Here is a 21,858-nt window from a genome sequence, read left to right on the forward strand (position 1 = left end):
GGAACCAGGGCCGGTCAGTGTCCCCTGGAGAAAGCCACTTTCCTGCATTGCCCAGGACAGCTGCTCCTCGGGATGCTGGTCACACCGGCAGACTAAGCAAGCTGATGCCCGTGAGGACAGCCCTCCCCCGTGGTGAGTGGGCAGACCTGCAGGCACTGGGTGAGGACAGGTGTCACTCATCCTGCTGGTATCCTTGGACAGACACCACGAGGGACAGAGGTGCTCCATTCAGCCTGTTGCCACCAAACTCTTCTTGGGGCAGTCACTGATGTCTAGTAAGTGCTCCCCAATAAATCTGTCACAGGCTGCCTCTGGCACGTTGGCCTCCCACTGCCCTGCCACACCTGGGCTGTGGACGAGACATGAGGCTTGCAGACACATGAGCCCCATCTCCACCCGCACATGGCCAGCTCCCTGGGCGTCCAAATGCCCCTCTTCTTCTAAGATGCCCCAGTCCCTGGATTGAGGGCTCACTCCAAATCAGTATGCCCTCATCTAAACTTGACTACAACTGGAAAGACCGCATGTCCACATAAGGGCACATCACAGGCTCCAGGTGGACACTGATTTCATCTCAGTGCACTACCAAGAGAGGACCGTTGAATAAATGTGTCGCATCCTCTTAGGCAGGACTACACTACTCTCAGGAAAAATGAGTCCTTAAGGAGCCCCAAGGCAGAGCGCAGGGAGCAAAAGGCAGAGCTGTAAGGCTGAGCACGCGGCTCCTCCCTAGGATACAGAGAACCTACACGGGGCCTTTCCCCTCGGGCACACGTGCGTACACGCCACGGCGAACATGCACGGCCCCCGCGACCCGCAGCCGCCGCGAGCTCTGGGAGGGTGTGGCCTGACACAATTCACAAGTTCCCTTTGAGACCCACTGTTCTTGTGTCCGCTGCTGCGGCCCCCCGGCCGGCAGGGGGCGGCACCCGCCACGCCCCGCGCTCGCTCTCGCCCGGAAGTCTCGCCGCGGCGGAAGTTGTGGTCCGAGATCGTCCTGGAAAATGGCGGCGTCCGTGACCGCGACAGCGTCCAGCTCGGGAGGCGGCCAAAGGCGAGGAGTTCGTAAGAAGCGCGGCGGCAGGCGCGGCGGCGAGGGCGCTCTGCAGCGGCTGCGGGTGGCCGTGGAGGGGTTCGTGCGGGCCACCTCCGGGGGAGAGGCCGAGGGGCGCGGCGCCGCGGTGCGCTCCCGGCCGGGCGGCAGGAAGAGCCGCCAGGAGCTGCGGAGGGAGAAGCGGCAACTGAGGAAAGCGCGGCGCCTGCAGAGGACCGCGGGCGCCGCGGCGGGGAAGCAGGAGGGCAGCGCGGGGGAGCCCGCGCCGCCCCCGGCCCAGGCCTCGGCCCCCGCCAAGGGCACGCCGTCCCCGTCCGTGGCCACGGCTGTCCCCGAGGCCGCAGCCCCAGCCAAGGCCCCGGCTCGCCCGGGCCAGGCCACCCCCGCCGCCGCCGCCGCCGCCGCCCGCAAGCGGGCGCTTCTCGTGGCCAACGAGGAGGGGGACCGGGAGATCCGCCAGCTGGAGCGCTGCCTGGGCCTGAGCAAGCGCAGGAAGAGGGCCGAGGGCAGCGCCGTGCCGCCCGGCTTCGCGCGCGACGGGCTGGACTACATCCTGGGCGTGCTGGGGTCGGGGGCCGGCGGGCTGCACGCGAGCAGCGGCGACGAGGAGGAGGAGGAGGAGGAGGCGGGCGCGCCGCTCCCCGAGAGTGACCTGGACAACGACTCGGAGCCGCAGAGTGCGGAGGACGCCGAGGACGCCGCGGAGCCCGAGCCGGACAGCCGGGAAGAGCCCGAAGGCGGGGCGCAGGAGAAAGCCGGGAGGAAGAGAGTCCGTTTCGCAGAAGACGGAGAAGAGAGGGCAGGCTCTTCGGGGGGCGGACGGCACGACCCCGCAGGTACCGCGGAACTTCCCTGGGTCCGGGGATGGCCGTCAGCCCCGGAGCCAGTGCACTGCAGTGGGGCGCTCGCGGTGTGTTAAACAGTCAGTAGAAACAGCTGCGCCGAGTTGGTAGTTCTGTGTATGAATATGCACATAGCAAGGGAAATGTGAGGTTTGTCCAGTGTACTTTTTTTTTTTTTGCGATTATATTATTCTCTTTTTTCAAGGAGAGGCTTTGTGAAAGTGGCGAAAAGTACATCCCACCTCGGCTGCGGCCAGCCCAGGAGACTGTGGACGAGCGCAAGAAGGAGGAGTTAGAAAGGCTGAAGAAACACGTCAAAGGCCTAATTAACAGGTGACCTTCCAGAGTTGTTGCGCTCTCTCCCTTGGAGCAATGCTCTGTTTCTAAAACACGGAAACTGTCCCAGAATGACAAGATGCAAGTGATGGGCAGGACTTGTAGCTGTTTTCAGATCCTTTCTGTGCCTACCTTAGGGCAACCACATCCTTATGTTGAGGAGATGTTGCCCAGCTGTTTGGTATGGTGAGTCCTTACAGGGTTTGAAGGCAGCAGGGGACTCCTACTGCCACTCTGAGGCTGGAATGGGGCAGGGAACATCCTCCCAGGAATAGTGGAGGAAGGCCTGGCAGGGATCCCCCCTTGCAGAAAAGAGTGCACCTGGTCAGGATGCTGGTCCTTCATCCCCCTATGTTGGCATTTAGACTCTAAAAGGGTAATTGGAAGCCATGTAGCTGGGACCACACCACTTAACCATCTACAGTCAGCCTGTGGTTTTAAGAAACAAGTTCAAGTCCTTCTTGCACTAATGCTGTCCTCCAGTTCTCCCATAACTCTCACCAGAAGACCCTCATGCCCCTCTTCTAAATCCTCGAAAGGCAGCCACTCTTTTAAATGTATATTGCTCTTTTTTTTTTTTTTTTGGTAGATTCATAGGGTACAGGGCATTCCTGCATGCTGTACACCTGCTTTCTCCCAAAGGTTACATTTTCTGTAGCTAGAGTACCATTGAGAAGCAACCAGGGGCTGGGAGTGCAGCTAGTGGTGGAGTGCTAACCTAGTATTCATGAGGCCTGGATTCCATCCTCAGCACCACACACACATATCAGGGAACTGATGTAACAACTCCTAGAGCTTGTTCAGGTTTCACTGTTTTTATGTGCTTGTGTTTAAGAGAAAGAGGTTCTGTGTAGTTTATTACATGAAGATTTAGGTGACCACTGCCACAATCAGGATACAGAACCTGTCTTTTGTGCCGCCTCTTCCCCTATGTTGCTTAATTGAAATTGAAACATTGTCAGTGGAGTGTCCTAGAAGTTTTACTGAAGCATGCTGTTGTGATGTCCCTTTTAGTAGTAGCACAGGTGTGTGGTGAATAGTCTTCCTTGCACAGTTCTCTCTCGCTACTCATTCAGACAGAGCACCCTCTTCAGTGTAGAAACCGTGCATGTGTGCCATCTAAGAAGTGGGCGAATTGGTGGTTTTCCTAATGATACACTACTTAGATGGTTCCTACACCTGGGAATGTCAGATCAGGATACCCAGGTTTCTGCAGACTCACAGACCCTCCGTGGCATACCTCACTGGTTACATTTCAATTGAAAAGACAGTTGTATTATTTCAGAACTCCATAGTGGTCTGTGGTTATGAGCAGAATATGCTGGGTTATTGCAGCAGGGTCAGTTGTTTCCGGGTCAGAAGCATATGTAAGATAGGATATATTGGTAGTATTGATAACTGAGTTTGAACTGGAAAATTATATTTAATTGTGTTTCTGTGTTTACATTCCTGCAGGTTGAGTGAGCCAAACATGGCATCCATAAGTGGGCAGCTGGAGGAGCTATACATGGCCAATAGCAGGAAGGACATGAATGACACACTGACGGCTGCCCTCCTGGGTGCCTGCGTCACTCCCTCAGCCATGCCCAGCAGGCTGATGATTGAGCACGTCCTCTTGGTCAGCATCCTTCACCACACTGTTGGAATTGAGGTACGCTCCCACCTTTTCTCCACCCGATGGCCCTGTCGCCTGGGATGGCCTTGGTCCTCCATGGTGTAGGTCAACAGTTACTACATGTGATGACCATAGGAAAGAGGCTGGCTCATTAAGTGCTTGCTGAGCCCACTTACAACAGGGAAGGAGATTTTCTTGTTGCAATTCTGCTCTTCCCCTTTCCCTGCTGCCGCACTTCTCATTGCTCTTCCTGGGAAGTTTAATGAGCCATGGTTTTCTTAGCCAGCAATGGCAGCATTGTGGCAACATTTGGAAAGGTGGTGGCCTTACGACCAACTGGGCACAGGGAAGCTGAGGGCAGAAGAAAGTGGCCCAGGCCCCACAGCTGGTTCAGGAGTCTGCTCAACTGTCTTGGGATCGTTTGTGGAAACTCTGCACCACCTACTTGGAGAATTGCTCTTTTTTAAAAGTGTTTTTTTCCCCCTAAGAGCCACACTCGTGTTCACATATAAGTGTGAAAGTCCATTTTTTTGCCATTACAAAACATAATGGAAGCTCTGGACATCTTTGCTGGTGCCCCATGATGACCATAATTCAGTGCTGTTATGTGGCTAGCTTAGTCCGTCCCCCATCCTTCTAGATGTCTCTGGTGTACTTCAGCAGACTTAATAATCAAACTGTGTTATAGACAGTATTTCACAGTGAGTTACGTAAAAGTCATGACCCTGATCACCCGTAGCACGTGGGTAGTCAGCTTGATGTGAAAACATGGGGTTAGTGCTCCTGCTTCTCATTCACACCTTCACTAATAGCACGAAGGACAATGAGGTGGCTTGTTCCAAGGGGAAGTCCTTATGGTACTTCAGCTAATGACAGTCTCTAAAACTTCTGCCAGATAGGACAAGCGCTCAGGATGCTGGTTCCATTAAACTTCTTTCAGAGCTATACTAAAAAAACACCTCACAGAAATTCATGGGAAGAAAAAAAATGTGTTAAAGATCATGGTGTCAGCTGCTGCATTGCTCTCATAATCATTTACAAGGAAACAATCAGATCTGTATGGGTTGGTGTTAAAATTTACCAAACTTAATTTTAGAAAAATGAAATGTTTTTTTAGTTGTAGATGAACACAATATATTTATTTTTTATGTGGTGCTGAGGATCAAACCCAGTGCCTCACACATTTGAGGCAAGTGCTCTAGCACTGAGCTACAGCCCCAGCCCCTAGAAAAATGAATTTTGAACACATTAAGTGGAATTATTTTTGTGGCTGTGGCGCACCTGCTTTCCCACCGCACCCTGCAGTCTGCTGGAGCTCCTCCTCCCCCGGACATTTATGCCTGTGCACGTCTGCAGCCTGACCTGCAGTCAGAGTGTAGTAAGCTCACACAGACAGTCCAGCACCCAGCTTCCTCCCCACCTGCTTAGAAGTCACCCAGATTGAAAGCCTGGAAATCACACACACCTGATGTGTCGGATCAGGCCTGCCACACCCTGCCAGTGTTCCTAGGGATCACTGGCACCCAGCCCTTCCTTTCTGACCCAGCATGGCTGCCCTGGTAAGGCCATCTCTCCTGTGGATTGCCGGCGTCACTGGACATCCCCGCTCCCATCTGCTTCCTCTGGTCTCAACTTGAGTTGGGATTTGAGAGAAAACACTTACCAGATAGTAATATGGCAAGATGACAGCTGCCAGTTTTGAGTTAGGTCTCAGTCTTACAGAGTGACAGGATGGAAGTCCTTCCTCCTCCAGGACATACTTAGGGAATCTGGACTAGAATGTGCCAGAAGAGCAAGAGGATGGCTCTCTGGTGAGCTTGCCCTGTTTCACCAGGCCACCGCTACTTCTTGGCCTTGTGCTCTCCCCTCTTTGTGATGGTCAGCCTACTTCCTGGTGCCCCAAAGAACAGCACACCCACATCTGGACCCTGAGAGTGGAGCTGAGCCATTAGAGCTCCTGTCCTTCCTTTAGCACCCTCCTGGTGATGAAGCACTTGCCTGTGGGGACCTTTGATATCTGTTGAGAATGTGCTGTTTTCTTTAAAGTTCACTTACACTGCTTGCTTATTCAGAGGACATTAACTTGAAATAAGCAGTTCTGAGAATGAGTGTTACTGGGTGGTAGAGCATTTTTAGAGATACAGTTGTGTTTTAACATTTGTGGGGGCAGGTACTGGGGATCGAACCCAGCAGCACTCTTCCACTGAGCCATATTCCCATCCCTTTTTAAATTTTATTTTGAGACAGGGTCTCAGGCTGGCCTTGAACTTTCGATCCTCTCTCATTTCAGTCTTCCAAGACAGATATGGCCTCCACACCTGTCTTAACACATTTTTAGCAAGTTTATTTTTCCAAGGAACCAGCATGGCCATTGCCCCCCAAATTACGACTTTGTACTTGGCCTAAAGCGGAGACCCTTTCAGCACAGGTTGGTGCTCAGCTGCTTACCGTGTGCTCTTGTGGGGCAGCCGTACTTGAGTTCCTGAAGGCTGCCCTGTTGGAGTTTATGTCCTGCCTGTGTGCAGGCACTTATTCAGTGTGTTGAAGGAGAAGTCCCCAGAACATGTGCGACACGCTTGCTGTTGTCCTGCTCAGGTTGGTGCTTGCTTTCTGGAGGCCGTGGTGAGGAAGTTTGATGACGTCTACAGAAATGGAGGTGAAGGGAAAGAGTGTGATAACCTTTTCACCATCATCGCCCATCTGTACAACTTCCACGTGGTACAGTCTCTCCTCGTCTTCGACATTTTGAAGAAACTTATTTCAACTTTCACCAAAAAAGACATTGAGCTGATCCTGTTGATGCTGAAAAATGTGGGCTTTGCATTGAGAAAAGATGACGCCTTGTCGCTGAAGGAACTGATCACAGATGCCCAGGCCAAAGCCAGTGGGGCAGGCAGCATGTTTCAGGACCAGACCAGGGTAAGAGTGCCACTTGACCTGCTTCCTAAGTGCTTAACAATGAGTCCCTGGGGTAAATAGGACACTTCCCTTCCTCAGTGGTTTCTCTTTTCAGCCTTCTCTAGCCCCTGTGCAGCAGCGGGACCGAGTCTTGCGGGCCTCTGTTTTCCCATCTATAACTCGGGGCTCTCGGCTTCGCCCCTGCAGTCGTGAGGGGTGGGGAGCAGCACCTGCTGTGCCTGAGGGGAAGAAGACGTGATTGCTGAGGAGGAAGGAGAGGGCCATGTTAGACCTGGGGACACCACCAGGAGTGAGGAGGGCCGGGCCTGGGGAGGACCCAGAGGGTTCTCGGCAGGTACTCCAGGGGTGGAAGTTGTTTTAGGAGTCACTTTGGTGACAGTGTAGAAGAGAGGGGAAGTGGCTGGAGGAATTGGGGGGGACGCTGTAAGAGTCTGGGAGATGGTGGTGACATGGGCACCCTGGCAGTGGATGTGGCCTTGGGAGTCAGAAGCAGCCGAGTTTAGTGGGGAGCAGGGCTGAAGGAAGTAAGGGCAGAGGGCCCCCCTTCAGGTGCACGGGAGGAGGTGCAGGAGGAATCCACATCTCAAAGGGCAGTGAGCCAGGGGGGATTTGGGGTCACCCTCATGCCGGGAATCCTGGAAGCCATGGGGGTATGTGGGACCCCCACTAGGGTGAAGGGATCCCTGTGGTTACAGGCAGCAGTGTGGAGCTGCAGGAAGGAAGAAGAGCTGGTGGGCAAGGTGGCAGGATACTGGGGGGTGGGTCACAGAGGCCAGAGTCCTGAGAAGAATTTACTCTTTAGGTAGGATGTTGAGGTCAAGGGAAAGGGACTGGATTTTCATTTTGGTCATTGTCTGATGAGGAGCATTATTGTTAGCTGCTCCTTGTGCACCGGGGCAGCATGTCTGCATAGGCAGCAGGGAGTGAAGTGGGGAGTGGGTGGGGTGGGAGGGAGTGCAGATTACACTCTTGCTGGCTAATGCCCAAAAGCTGACAGCAGAGGTGGCTGCCTGGGCAGGGAGGTGGGGAATGCCAGCGGCTATTGAGGGATTGGAGTTCCTCTTCTGGGCATTATGCAGATTCTAAAGTGATTGTTGCCTAGCTTGGAATATACCCGAAATCACCTACTTGTTTATTTTAAAGAGGTTGATTTTATGATGTGGAGATTGTATCAAGAGTTAATATTTGAGGAAGGTATGTAGACAGACTCTGTGCTGTCCTTGTAACTTTCCTGTAAGTGTGTTACTGTTTCCAGTTGATAAGGATTAAAAGACCACCCAGTGGTCCTGGAGAGGCTGAAAATCCAGCAAGGGGAAGATGTCCAGGAATGTTCAAACTGCTTGAAATAATGGGAGATTTCATTTTGGTTTTGGGTTTATTTCTCCCCTTCCTTTTCCTTAAAGGTTCGATTTATGCTGGAGACGATGCTGGCCTTGAAGAACAATGACATGCGCAAAATTCCAGGCTATGATCCCGAGCCCGTGGAGAGACTGAGGAAGGTGCAGCGAGCTCTGGTGAGTGGCCGCCTACTGCCTTGCCCCGAGCCTCAGGGCAGCACGGCCCCATTGGGAGAGGGAGCGGGACTTGTGAGTTGGGGCCTGAGAGTTGGGGCGGGTCGGGTCGGCGTGGGGCGGGGCGGGGCGGGGCGGGGCGGCGTGGCGCGCGGCGGGTCGGGTCGCGGCGGGGTGGGTCGGGTCGGCGTGGCGCGCGGCGGGGCGGGGTGGGGCGGCGTGGCGTGCGGCGGGTCAGCGTGGCGGGCGGCGGGTCGGCGTGAGGGGGGGCAGCCAGGTTGGCGGCAGCGGCGACTGTGGCGGCTTCATTTCTGCCGCTAGGTAAGGTGGCGGCGCTGAGGTCGGCTTTGGGGGCAGCTAGGGCTGCGGTAGCGGCGGCGGCAGCTTCGTTTCCGATGCGAGGTAAGTCGGCGGGGCTGGGGTCCGCGTGTGGGGCAGTAGGGGCAGCGGCAGCTTCGTTCCGGCCTCTAGGTAAGGCAGCGGGTCTGGGCTCCGGTGGGCGTCAGCCGGGGTGGCAGCGGCTGCTTTCTTCTGGCCGCAAGGTAAGGCGGTGTGGGGGGTCGGCGTGGCGGCGGGGGGTGCGGCGTGGCGGCGGGTCGGGTCGGCGGGGCGCGGGCGGGTCGGGTCGGCGGGGCGCGGGCGGGTTGGCGTGGCGCGTGGCGGGTCGGCGTGGCGGGCGGCGGGTCGGCGTGAGTGGGGGCAGCCAGGTTGGCGGCAGTGGCGACTGTGGCGGCTTCGTTTCTGCCGCTAGGTAAGGTGGCAGCGCTGAGGTCCGCTTTGGGGGCAGCTAGGGCTGCGGTAGCGGCCGCGGCAGCTTCGTTTCCGACGCGAGGTAAGTCGGCGGGGCTGGGGTCCGCGTGTGGGGCAGTAGGGGCAGCGGCAGCTTCGTTCCGGCCTCTAGGTAAGGCAGCGGGTCTGGGCTCCGGTGGGCGTCAGCCTGGGTGGCAGCGGCTGCTTCCTTCTGGCCGCCAGGTAAGGTGGCGTGGGGGTCGGCGTGGGGGTCGGCGTGGGGGGGGGCAGCCAGGTTGGCGGCAGTGGCGACTGTGGCGGCTTCGTTTCTGCCGCTAGGTAAGGTGGCGGCGCTGAGGTCGGCTTTGGCGGCAGCTTCGTTCCGGCCAGGAAGTAGGGCAGCAGGGATGGTGTCGACATGGGCTTCAGCCGAGGCGGTGGCGACGGCAGCTTCATTCCGGCCGGGAGGTAAGTTGGCGGGGCTGGGGTCCCGTGTGGGGCAGTAGGGGCGGCGGCAGCTTCCTTCAGGCGGCGAGGTAAGGCAGGAGGCTGGGGTCTGCATGGGCGACAGAAGGGGCAGCGGCAGCTTCGTTCCGGCCTCAAGGTAAGGCAGCGGGTCTGGGCTCCTGTGGGCGTCAGCCTGGGTGGCAGCGGCTGCTTCCTTCTGGCCGCGAGGTAAGGCGGCGGGGGGGTCGGCGTGGGGGTTGGCAGCCAGGTTGGCTGCAGCGGCGACGTGTCGGCTTCGTTTCTCCCGCTAGGTAAGCTGGCAGCGCTGAGGTCGGCTTTGGGGGCAGCTAGGACTGTGGTAGCGTCGGCGTCAGCTTCGTTCCCGCCAGGAAGTAGGGCAGCAGGGATGGTGTCCGCGTGGGCTTCAGCCTGGGCAGTGGCGACGGCAGCTTCATTCCCGCCTCGCCGTAAGGCGGCGGGGCTGGGGTCCGCGTGTGGGGCAGTAGGGGCGGCAGCGGTGGCAGCTTCCTTCAGGTGGCAAGGTAGGGCGGCGGGGCTGGGGTCCTGGGGGTTGGGCAGTTAGGGCGGCGGCGGCGGCAGCTACGTTCACACCGGGCGTCCGCGCCACCGGTGTCCGCGAGCTGTGGGGCCTGTTGGCTGCTCCTATTGTTTGGCGGCTGGGCCGCGAGCTGTCCGTGGGCGGCCCTCCCCACAAAGGGCCGTGGAGCTGCGTGGACGCCGGCAGCAGCAGCGGCTGGCCTATGAGGGCGCAGAGGTTTATTGCAGTTCTTGGGGCTTTGTTGTTTTTCCTTGGGCTTTTACCCTTCTTTTCGTTAATTTTGGATAAAATGTCCCCTGTGATGTAAAGATTGAGCAAGGAACCTTGATGATGTGTGTTTTTTTTTTTTTTTTTTTCAGAAAGTGCAGTTTGGATTCTGCTTTTCCCATGGTGGTGGCTGGATGAATCTTCACTGCTGGCCGTGGAAAAGGCTAAAGTAGCTTGTTAGTTGAGTTTTAAATTTCCCAGTGTTGTGTTTAAAGGTTTTACGTGCATAGAAGAGGAATGTTCACCTTAAATAAGCATATGAGCGGTTAACAGGGAATGTTTTCCTCCGGGAAAGGGAATTTGGTAGCTCTGACCCATGTCAGTCTGTGAATATTTAGATCTGTAGTGACTTAACATTTTTCATAAAAATCTGTTACTTACAGTGTGTCATATGTTGTTAATACTTCTTTCCTTAAGTTCCCCTGCAAATCTTTTTCATGCCTTCTGAGAAAGTAGACAATTGATAGATTATCCAAGGAATGGAAAAAAATGTGAGTGGGTGATTTTGGACAATCCCTCAGAGCTGGCATTGTAAGACTCATCCTATCCCCAGTAACATTTTCATACAATGAATGTGAACACTTTTGAAGCCTTTTTATAAAGATACAATTTGGGAATGATATTAAGATAAGGAAAAGCTGTTGATTGATTTCTTAGATTAACATTTCTTCCATTTTCTCTTTAAAAAAGTTTTCCAAGTGATAACTTCATGAAGATGGCCAGTGATAAGCAAATGTCCGATGATGATGACAGCCCCAGCACCAGCAGTGGCAGTTCAGATTCGGACCAGCAAGACCCTGCTGCTCCAGAGCCTGAAGATCATGAAGAAAGAACCTTCTGCCACCCATCGGAAGAAGAGCACCAAACTCTCTAGCAAAACCACTGCTAAGCTATCCACTAGTGCTAAAAGGTAACATTGTCAGGTTTTCTTCCAAGCAATACTCCAGAAATACTTCATGACCAATTTATTTGTACTTGAATGAATTGTCATCCTTTAGGGAGCATGAAAACGTCCTCATTAAAATTATGCTTCTAAGCAAACTTATTCTGTACTTTGGTAATTTCAGCAAGAGTCCTAGAGACTGAATTCTCATTCTGACAGTTTAAGGAGTTGGCAAGGAAAATTTGTGAAACTGAATTAGATGGTACATTGGCGATGTTTCCTTTTGTGAGTTATACTCTCGAGTGAATTTCGCACGTGTCCACATGGGTGTCAGTCCAGGCATCTGTGGTGGCAGCTTCATAAAAGGAAATGTGTCACTTTTCATGAAAGGAAATGATCAAAAAAGTTTATATTTGTTAAAAAAATGTTGAATGTCAGGCCTTGGCTTTTTTTGAAAGCAGATTTTAAATTTGCATAGTTTTACAAACAAGTCTTTAAATCCTGCATAATAGGTATAATTTTTTTGTAGTTATCCCTCCTTTCTTGTGAGAACAAATAAAACTGAAAAGTAGCCATTAACAATCTCAGGTGTCACTTTGCTGTTAAAACTTTGCACATCTTTTAAACTTGTGGATGTTCTTGACATAGTAGTGAAAATCAACAGCAGGAAAAAACATTTTGTTGGTTGTAAGTGAAAGATTATTTGTTTCCTGCTGACTTTTATTTTCTATGATGGCAAAAAAATCCATCAATGGGACTCCATCATCGATAGTGGTTTTATTGAGTAAACTCTTGTATTAAACATAAAATGTACCTATAGCATTACCTAATGTTGATGTTTTGTTGTTTTTCATTGATCACAACTAAAAGAAAAAGAGAATATAAAAACTGATCAATTATTGCATTTTATAGTGATTCATGTTCTTATTTTTCTATACATTTTCACTGTCATTGCACCATTAATCAAACACTGATGAACTTGAGAATATTATATTGAATAGCAGCAGTCTTTGAAATAATTTAAAATTCTTCTCAGTGTGTTGTAATCTTGTGGAGAGAACATTAAACAATTTTTGAAAACATTTTAAATTTCAAGAAAATCAGAGAAATGCTCTTTTTCCCCTTACCTCAAGGCCCTCTTTCCTCCAAGAGTATGAAATATAAATTTACATGCTGTACCTAAGATCAGAGAAAAGAAATATTTAAGTAAGATTGCTAAAATAGTCCTTGGAAGTTTTTCATTGGTAAAGGTATTTGTAAATTTTAAACTTTTTTTAAACAGATAAAATATTGACAAAACTATTAGTGTGCTCTTGCAATAGCTCTAATTTTTACCACAGTAAAAGTGGATTGAAGTCATTGTCAAAAATATTTTAGTGCTTTTCCTCCTTGCGTTTTGTCTCATTTGCATATAAGCTTGAAAAGAGAATTTCTTTGGTAAAAAGAGTTTTAAAATAGATTTTATATCCTTTTGTTGAGTAGTAGTGGAGGACTTTCTCAAATCAGATGTAAATGAATTACCTATTTACAGCAGCAAGTGAGAAAAAAGCTGCAATTTTCTGTTAAGGAGTTTGAGTTATGCCTCTAAGAACAAAGAGGAAGCAGCCATGTTAGCATTACTGAAGGCAAAACCAGCCTTGCATTTACCTGCATGATGGTAGAGGGCATTCTGATTTTCTGGTTATTCTGTAGACTGTCTCAAATCCTTTTTGTCTGTTCCCATTTCACTAACAGAATTCAGAAGGATCTAGCTGAAATAACCCTTAATCCTCTCCTAACTGCAGGTAAGAAACAAATTTTGTTGTTTTGATTTCTAAATTGTGGAACAATATCAGGAGATGAATGTATTATCCTTGAATGTATGTGCAGCAGAAGAGGCTAGCTAGCTATGTTTGCTTCCTTAAAGCTTTGCAAATGCTTTAAACAAAAATTGCCTAGGTGAATTAAATTAAATTAGGAGAAAAATACTCTTAGCATGTATCATATATTCTGTACTTATGAATATAGTGATCTTGTGCTTCTTGCTGAGATTTGTTTGAGTGGTGTTGATTTTTCTGTTGTTTTTCTGTGGAATATATTTATTCACAAGTATTTTGTAGAAACCTGTAAGGTTTTAAGTTTTAAAGTTAGTGCTTGTGTGCAATCTGAACTGATTTTCCAAATTTAGAAATTGTTGAATATGGTGTTACAAAATGTAAAAGCATTAAACAGGAGTATAGTTGTTTCTGTTTGATTTATTTAGTAACTTGCCTAAAGGACAAATTTTATGTGCTACGCTATGGTTGTAGTTGTTATTTTCTAGAAAACACATTGTTGGAATTATTTACATTTTAAGCAAATATCCCAATGACTTGGGAAAATTCTTAGCAGTAAATTAATTGGAATTGTGAGAAGAATCAAATTCAGTGGAACTCAGAATTTAAGATTGGTTGACAAATTGTATTAAAAGTAGCTGGTTGATTTTTTTTTTTTCATTTGTGTCTTATATAGTGTTCTGTTTATTTTTGAATGGTGACTGTATGGTTGACAAAATTTGTCAAATTTAAAGAGCAATATTATAAATAAATTGCATAGAAATATGTGCTCAAGAATGAGAGGGGAAGGGATGCTATAATTAAGGCAGTGTTATGATTTGATATAAAAATATTTTGGTGTTTAACCTGTGTTTTTGCTACAAATTGTGTTTGCTCATGTTGATCAGCACCATGTCTGAAGACTACTTGAGACATAATAAGGAATAATCCATTTTCTACTTATTGTGTGTGTTAACCAGATCCCCAGATAAGGGGGATCTGATCCTGATTTATCCAGTGAATTAACAGTTTTGCTCATATTTGTAGTTGCAGCCATTTCAGTTTAAAAAGGAGACATAAATGTGAACTAATTATAAATAGAGTGGTATGTCAGATTTCAAAATATTACTTAAAAAGTATACTACTCAATAGTGTAGCCACTTGCCACATTCTGACTGTGGACCAGGATGTTGTGGTTAGTTGAAAGTGTGATATGCTGAAAGTGTGAAAGGCATACTGGATTTTGAAAACTTAGTACAATTTGTAAAAGAATAAATATTTTAAAGATATTTATTACATGTTGAAATAATATTTGGCATGTTTAGTAAGTGTTTTAAAAATTGTATTTTTATCATTTTAGCATAGTTATTAGAAAATTCAAAATTACGTGTGTAACTTGCATTATAATTTTGTTGGACAGTATTGCTTTAGAGAAGAAGTAAATCAGTATTTCTTTTAGCCTTCCAAATGGTGTGTCAAATCTGTACCATTTAGGAGGTCAAGTTAACTTTGCTCTGTGGAAGAATCACTTGACTTTCAGAGTATATTCTGATAATTTCCATTATGAAAGATGTAAAGATCTGTCAATTTAAAACTCACATGTCTTAAAGTTGCATGTCAGGTCAAACGTTTTTAAGGGTTTCTGTTGATTTTCTGCAAATGGCTTAAACCAGTGTATGAATGTACATCTAGAGAACATAGTGGACATATTGAATGCTTTCAGAGCAGTAATGTACTGGTACATTTGGTAAAGGAATGTACTTTAAGTGTTTAACCCAGGACTGTTTCCACAAGGTCACAGGATTATTTTAGATGGAGTAAAGTCTTTCTGTGAAATAGAAAGTAAGTTTCACTTATCGCATATTTTTTCTCTTTATATGCCAGATTTCATTTAAGTTCATGAAATAATGCTTAACATTTAGTGATTTAACTAGTGAAGCAGTAAAACTTGGGGCTTGCTTGTGCACAGTAACATGGAATACTTATATCTATTTTCTTTTGTCACAGTCTTTGGTGACTGTTGGCTATTGAAAAGGACATCTTTTAACTTCTATAGTTCTTTAATATCTGAGTTTCTTTGTGGCTGTGTAAGTGATTCAGGGAAAAAAAAAACAAATGTAAAATGCAAGTTTCTTAGGAAATTAGAAGTTGTTTCTTACTACTTTGGAGAGAGACTTTTTTCCATATACCTCATATGTAAAATAATGCAGATGCTTTTGTGTGTCTTTGGATTCTTCTGGGTAGAAGGTTAGTTCTTGTAATTTTGATAGAAAAGCCTAAATTTATATTGTGTTTTTGCTTCCATGTCAGAAAATGCAATAGATTTTGGTATTATATTTCTTTTAACTCATAGCCGCATAAATGAGAATTTTAGCTTTATGGTAGTTGTATTATTTAGATTTGTTAATTTATGTTTTAATTAAAAATGGGATTCCACAATCATAAGTACATTTAGAATTTGTGGGTTAATATTGCATGAGACCTTTGAAACTTTATGTTTGTTACTTCCAGGTGCAATTATTTAGTTATGGCTTTTGGTAAGGGGTGTGTGTGTGTGTGTGTGTGTGTGTGTGTGTGTAAACTTGTCAAAGTATGTGACGGTGTTTTATTCTCAGCACCACATACAAATAAATAATAAATAAAGGTCCATCAACAACTAAAAAATATCTAAAAAAAATGCAAAATAGGGCTGGGAAGTGGCTCAGTAGTCCAGGGCCTCTGAGTTCAATCACTGGTACCAAAACAAACAAACAAACTGTTGTACTATCAAATCCTTTTTCAGCACTTGAGCTTCACTTTCTCTACTTGTACTGACAGATCAAGGTTTTGTTTTCCCAAATCTATAATTTGGTGCCAATTGTCTGTTTATCTTCTGAGCATGAAAGGGAAATCTCGGCCTTGAAAAATTTTTTTATTATTAGTGTTATTATTATTCGCCTGGCAAGAACCACAATAGTGCTTTTATGAAGCATAAGAAAATTTAGGGTTCTAAGACTTTATTCTGAAAAAAAAGTAATTTTATAAATATTATTTCATGTTCAAATATATTCATATACAGCCTTACATTTTCAAATGACCAAAGAATGAGGAACACTTAAAAATAATGTTTCATTATTCACATAGGTGGGAATAAAGTTGTAGCTTAAATTTTAGCATTAGTACTCATTCTCTAATTTTGTATTATTTCTACCTATTGTCAAACATCTAACAATATTTTAGGAATAGGATGTCAATTTTTTATGTTCATAAAGTTCAATGTAAAATAAAAAAGAATTATCCTCTTGATTATGGCTAATATTTTCTGTATAATCTTATGAATCATTACTACTGGATTAGCATTTTTCAAAACCAGGATCAAACATGTTTTTTTCAACTTTATTACCTTTTTATACCTATTATTAGAGTAAATAATTTTAAGTTAATAATTTTTTTCACGTAATGGATATGCTAAAATTAAATCCATTTCTTTATATAGACTTGTAGAAGCTACACTCAATTTTCAGATGCTATAAACAATGTCACAGTAATCTTCATATACAAGTAGTGTTCATATATATATATGTGTGTGTGTGTGTGTGTGTGTGTGTATATATATATATATATATATATATAACTTGTTATATTTTGGAAGAATATTCATGAGCTAAAAGGTGTTCATATTTTTTAGTATTTTTTAAAATCAGAAAGTACATTAATTTGCTCTTTGATTAGTCCAAATGCAGCTAAAACTTTTCCCATTGTCCTCCATCTTTTACAACACAGTTGTTTTCAGTTATTAAATTGTGGAAACAATAAAGACATTACTCTGAAACAACTATTAGTAGGCAAAAAATTAAAAAAAATGTTATCACTATGAGATAATCTGTAAATCTTTGTGACATTTGGTTTAATTCTCAGCTCCAAACTCAATAAAATTCCAGGCATTTGCACAAGTTGTTAATTATCTAATAAAGTAACACTATTCTTCATTTTTCTAGTCTAAGGAAATATTATATTACCTTTGTAATATATGGTGGTAATACATTTATCTTTTTTCACCATAAGTAGTGGACTTAAAATCCAGTAAATTTGATCATTCTGTTGTGCATTGGTGTTTTTTATTTGTTTTTTTTTTTTTTTTTGGGGGGGGGTTCATTATATTGACTGATTTGAGTGATTTTCATATTGATTACTCTTCCTTTTTCTTTTTTTTTCTCTCTTCCTTCCAACATATTTAAAACCTGGAATTCTCTTTTCTTTCTTTCAAAGCAATTTTTTTTCTTTAACAATATTTTTAGTTTTTTTTAAAAAAAATATTGCCCATCTCTAAATTCTAAAATGATGTTTTACCTTAAAAATTTTTACATATTAGTTAGTATGTATTTTAGCATTTCTTATATGTTAATGCTGCCTCTGTATTTCTTATTTAGTAAGGTATGTGCCCTGTCTCTTCCTAATTGTACAAGCATTATTTTTTTTCAATTGATAATATCACTTTTTCATGTAAATTTTTACTATTTGATAGATATAATACTAATTTTATTTGCAATTTATGGATTCTTTTTTGTGAAGTCATTTAAAATAATTTTGCAGTCAAATCTCTCATTACCCTTTCTTACATTAGCCTTTTCTATATAAAGCCAGTTCAATGTAAAATTAAAAATTGGCTCATTAAATTTTTCACACAGTTATGATTTTGTATTTAATATTTTAAACAATAATTCATTTAATTTTCAGCCTGAGAAGAACTGGGTTAAAATGCCCATTTTCTCCATTAATATTTCAAAACTTGGAAAAGTCAGTGATCTTTGAGCATCTTTAAATGGAGCCTATTAGGAACCATAGGTGTTAAATTAGATAATGTGTGTAAACTGTTAACAGATGTCTTGCTGGTAGTAAATAATAAATGATGCGGAAAGTTATTTATGGCTTTATACATAATGAGGTGTTTTAATTTATTATTTACCAAAGACATATTTATCATAGAAGTTTAGGTTAAATATGTCTTTGGTAAATAATAAATTATTTTTATTAGTTTTGACTTATCTCTTGAAGTTGGGACATTCAAGAGATAAGTCGAAACTTACATGAATATAGACCTGAAAGTAATATGAGAGTTTTTCCAATTATAGTTGAAATATAATGAAAAATTAAAAAGTAGTCATGGATACAGGATACATAGAGAAACTTCCTGTTCAGGAACATCACTTTGGTCTTTGGAGATTTATGTCTTCATTCTCTGACTCTTTAAATGGAACAGTACAATAAATAATTAATGTCTTAAGAGTGATTGCAGATCAACAAGCAAAGATAAATACAAAAATGGTACACAACACAGTGTTCCTAATCAATATCCTTGAAGTAGTTTCAGATTTAGATTGATTCTAGGCACCCAGGCCTCTTAGACATCATCAGGAACATCTAAATTACTTTCTCACAACTTCTACAATGTTGGGGACCACAAATCAAGTCAAGATGGCTTCTGGCAGTTTGCCAGGAGGAGTGGTTTGTGAGGCAACGCCACGGAGCCATTAAGATGATAAGGATTCCTTATTGGCTGACTGCTGTATCTAGATAATGCTAATTGAGTCAAGCTGTGTGTAATCAGTTAGGTATATATACCTCTGCCGTTCAGCAATAAAGTGGTGCCTGCTACCTTGAGTACCCGCTACCTTGAGTTCCTGCTCAGTTCCCGGCTGAGTTTCTCCTCAATAAAGCAGTTCTGGCTTCAACCTTCAAGTTGCTTTTCACCTCCCGGTTATTTTGCCCAGCCAGACTGCAGCACTACAAAGCCTTCTTTTTACTCTTATCACCTCAATTTAGAAGGTACCTCATTAAATTGCTTTTAGCCAATTCGCTTTCCAAAAAACTCACATTTCACATACAATAAAGAAATTTCTTTAGCTCTACTCTTAACTTGCACTTGATAGCATACGGGCATTCATTAAGTTTCACTGTCAGCAGAACAGCACAAATTTAACAGTTTTGTGATCCATTTTTACTAAATAGCAGAAGAGAAAGTGTTATGTTAAGGGCAGTGGGAGTTTAATTTTCTGTATCATTTAAGATTACTTGAGTGCATCCCCAAAGAAAACTAATAATTAGCTTCAATGTAAATAAAACCTTAGCATGATTTTTTGCATATACTAGCAAAAGATATATAAGTGAAAATAATCTACGAAAGTTCATAATGCTTATCTACCACACAAGAAATCTATGGGATAATAATAACAAGAGACAAAATTTGATGTGTATCAGGAGAAATATATTTTAGTGAAAAAAAGTTTGAAATTTAATTGTGGCTTTAAAATACTCTTCTATATTAGATTATATAAATACACATATTTAATTTTATTGTAGATAGCAAAAGAGAAATATTGCATCCTGGTCACTCTCCAGAAATCTGCTCACATCACAGATGGGTGGACAGACAGCACTCTGACTCACCCTGTGCAGGCAAGCAAGGAGCTTCCTGCCCCAGCCACATCAGAGGAAGATACAAGACAAGCACCAGTTCACCTACCATGGTATGAGGGAAGATGTAGGGACCAATGCCCAAAGACACATTATTTTTAACAAATGCAACACTCACTTTCTCAGCCACTGGAAGTGGAGCATGGGTCTACAGGGGGGAGTGGCCAATCTGACCTATGGCCTCTCACCCACCTACCAGCACCACTCACCAGGGTTGCTAGGAGGTGCAGTCATCGGCTGACTGCACCAGGCATGCTGGGTCACAGTGACTACTGCATCCATATGTCAGCACTTAGGAACCCCTCAGTTCCACTGGACCTGGGAGAGACTGGAGGGGGATGGGAGGATTTGAGGATATACTTTAATATGTGTATATATAAGTATTTACTTGTTATATCTTTATATGTGTGTATATATGTATATATTTTACGTATTTATCATGTCTTTATATGTGTATATATATTTTATGTGTGTATATACATACATGCTTATGAACTTTGTACTTCCATGTGTATATTGATACTGAATTGAGAGTAGAGCTTCTATTTATCGGCTTTATTTTTTTTGAATACTGTTTCTTCCACATTGTTAACTCTGGTTTGGAAGCATAGAGGGAATAATTTAATTTTCATGTCTCATAAATATAATACATATCAGTCAAAGAATAAAATTTCAATACTTCCACAGTATGATTACTGGAAGCATTCTGGGGTTTTATTGTTAGTTTTGGTTTTGGTTTTTAGCATATACTCTCTCATTTCTTTTTTTCTTTCTTTCATTTTTATTTTTTGCATTTTCTTTTTCTGTTTTGCCAGTGTTTTTTAAATTGATTTAAAATAAATAAATGACAGCAGAATGCATTACAATTCTTATGACACATATACAACACATATTTTCATGTCTCTGGTTGTATATAAGGTATGTTGACACCAATTTGTGTCTTCATATATTTACTTTGGATAATGATGTCTATCATATTCCAACATCCTTGCTAGTCCCCTGACCCTTCTTTTCCCTCCCACCCTTCTGCCCTATCTAGATTTCATCTATTCCTCCCATGTTTCCCATCCCTACCCCTCTATCAGTTAGCCTCCTTATATCAGAGAGAACATTCAGCATTTGTTGTTTTGGGATTTGCTAACTTCACTTAGCATTATGTTCTCCAACGCCATCCATTTACCTGCAAATGCCATGATTTTATTCTCTTTTATTGATGATTAAAATTCCATTGTGTATACATGACACATTTCTTTTATCCATTCATCCACTGAAGAGCATCTAGATTGGCTCCATAGTTCAGCTATTGTGAATTGTGCTGCTGTAAACATTGTTGTGGCTGTGTTCCTGTAGGATGCTGTTTTTAAGTCCTTTGAGTATAGACTGAGAAGAGGGATAGCTGGGTCAAATGCTGGTTCCATTCCCAGATTTCCAAGGAATCTCCATACTGCTTTCCATATTGGCTGCACCAATTTGTAGTCCCACCAGTAATGTATGAGTGTGCCTTTTTCCCCTACATCCTCGCCAACACTGTTGTTGTTTGTCTCCATAATAGCTACCATTCGGACTGGAGTGAGATGATATCTAAGAGTAGTTTTGATTTGCATTTCTCTAATTGCTAGAGATGATGAGAATTTTTCAAATATTTGTTGATTGACTCTATATCCTCTTCTAGAAGTGTCTTTTCAGGTCCTTGGCCAATTTGTTGATTTTTTTTGATGCTTTTTGAGTTCTTTATATACCCCAGAGATTAGTGCTCTATCTGATGTGTGAGGGGGTAAAAATTTGCTCTCAGTATGTAGGTTCTCTGTTCACCTCACAGATTGTTTCTTTTGCTGAGAAGAAACTTTTTAGTTTGATTCCATCCAATTTATTGATTCTTGATTTTAATTATTGCGCTATAGGAATCTTACTAAGGAAGTTGGGGCTTAATACCACATGATGAAGATTAGGCCTTCTTTTTCTTCTATTAGACACAGAGTCTCTGGTTTAATTTCTAGGTCCTTCATCCACTTTGAGTTGACTTTTATGCAAGGTGAGAGGGATTTAATTTCATTTTGTTGCATATGGATTTCCAGTTTTCCTAGCACCATTTGTTTCTGTCTTTTCTCCAGTGCATGTTTTTGGCACCTTTGTCTAATATAAGATAATTGTAATTTGGGGGGGTTAGTCTCTGTGTCCTCTATTCTGTATCATTGGTCTACCAGTCTGTTTTGGTGCTGATACCATGCTGTTTTTGTTACTATTGCTCTGTAGTATAGTTTAATATCTGGTATAGTGATGTTTCATTTTTCTTGCTAAGGATTGCTTTAGCTATTTTGGGTCCCTTAATTTTCAGATTAATTTCACGATTACTTTTTCTGTTTCTATGAGGAATGCCATTGGGATTTTGATTGGAATCGCATTGAATCTGTATAGTTCTTTTGGTAGTATAGTCATTTGATGATAATAAT

The 21,858-nt window shown here is 44.1% G+C and overlaps 1 protein-coding gene and 1 pseudogene across 3 annotated transcripts; both read left to right on the top strand.

Annotated features, from left to right (window-relative positions):
- The first annotated feature begins 1,004 nt into the window (after positions 1 to 1,004).
- On the top strand, positions 1,005 to 8,356 carry LOC308659085 (nucleolar MIF4G domain-containing protein 1-like; annotated as a pseudogene). Its single transcript, XR_014024303.1, has 6 exons — positions 1,005 to 1,890; positions 2,102 to 2,229; positions 3,688 to 3,883; positions 6,443 to 6,766; positions 8,170 to 8,287; positions 8,322 to 8,356. The product of XR_014024303.1 is annotated as a nucleolar MIF4G domain-containing protein 1-like (transcript).
- Positions 8,357 to 9,485: 1,129 nt separating this feature from the next.
- LOC308658557 (uncharacterized protein) lies at positions 9,486 to 21,356 on the top strand. Of its 2 annotated transcripts, XM_081311317.1 has the most exons (6): positions 9,486 to 9,610; positions 9,765 to 9,920; positions 10,372 to 10,455; positions 10,970 to 11,189; positions 12,897 to 12,946; positions 19,295 to 21,356. In XM_081311317.1, the coding sequence occupies exons 4-6, from the start codon at positions 11,020 to 11,022 to the stop codon at positions 19,465 to 19,467; spliced, it is 393 nt and encodes a 130-aa protein (XP_081167443.1). In that variant the 5' UTR covers positions 9,486 to 9,610; positions 9,765 to 9,920; positions 10,372 to 10,455; positions 10,970 to 11,019; the 3' UTR covers positions 19,468 to 21,356. The 2 variants fall into 2 exon arrangements, with proteins under 2 accessions (XP_081167443.1, XP_081167444.1); XM_081311318.1 differs by lacking the exons at positions 9,765 to 9,920; positions 10,372 to 10,455 and having other exon boundaries at positions 9,512 to 9,610.
- The last annotated feature ends 502 nt before the right edge of the window (positions 21,357 to 21,858 follow it).

This window comes from Spermophilus citellus (assembly GCF_964194105.1).
Source record: "Spermophilus citellus genome assembly, chromosome: 10".
In the NCBI taxonomy this organism is placed as follows: Eukaryota; Metazoa; Chordata; class Mammalia; order Rodentia; family Sciuridae; genus Spermophilus; species Spermophilus citellus.

Coding starts and splice junctions, on each gene's coding strand:
- LOC308658557 (XM_081311317.1), top strand. CDS start 11,020: ATGATGATGACAGCCCCAGCACCAGCAGTGGCAGTTCAGATTCGGACC. Junction 11,190..12,896: donor CTATCCACTAGTGCTAAAAG/GTAACATTGTCA, acceptor TTTCACTAACAG/AATTCAGAAGGATCTAGCTG. Junction 12,947..19,294: donor TAATCCTCTCCTAACTGCAG/GTAAGAAACAAA, acceptor ATTTTATTGTAG/ATAGCAAAAGAGAAATATTG.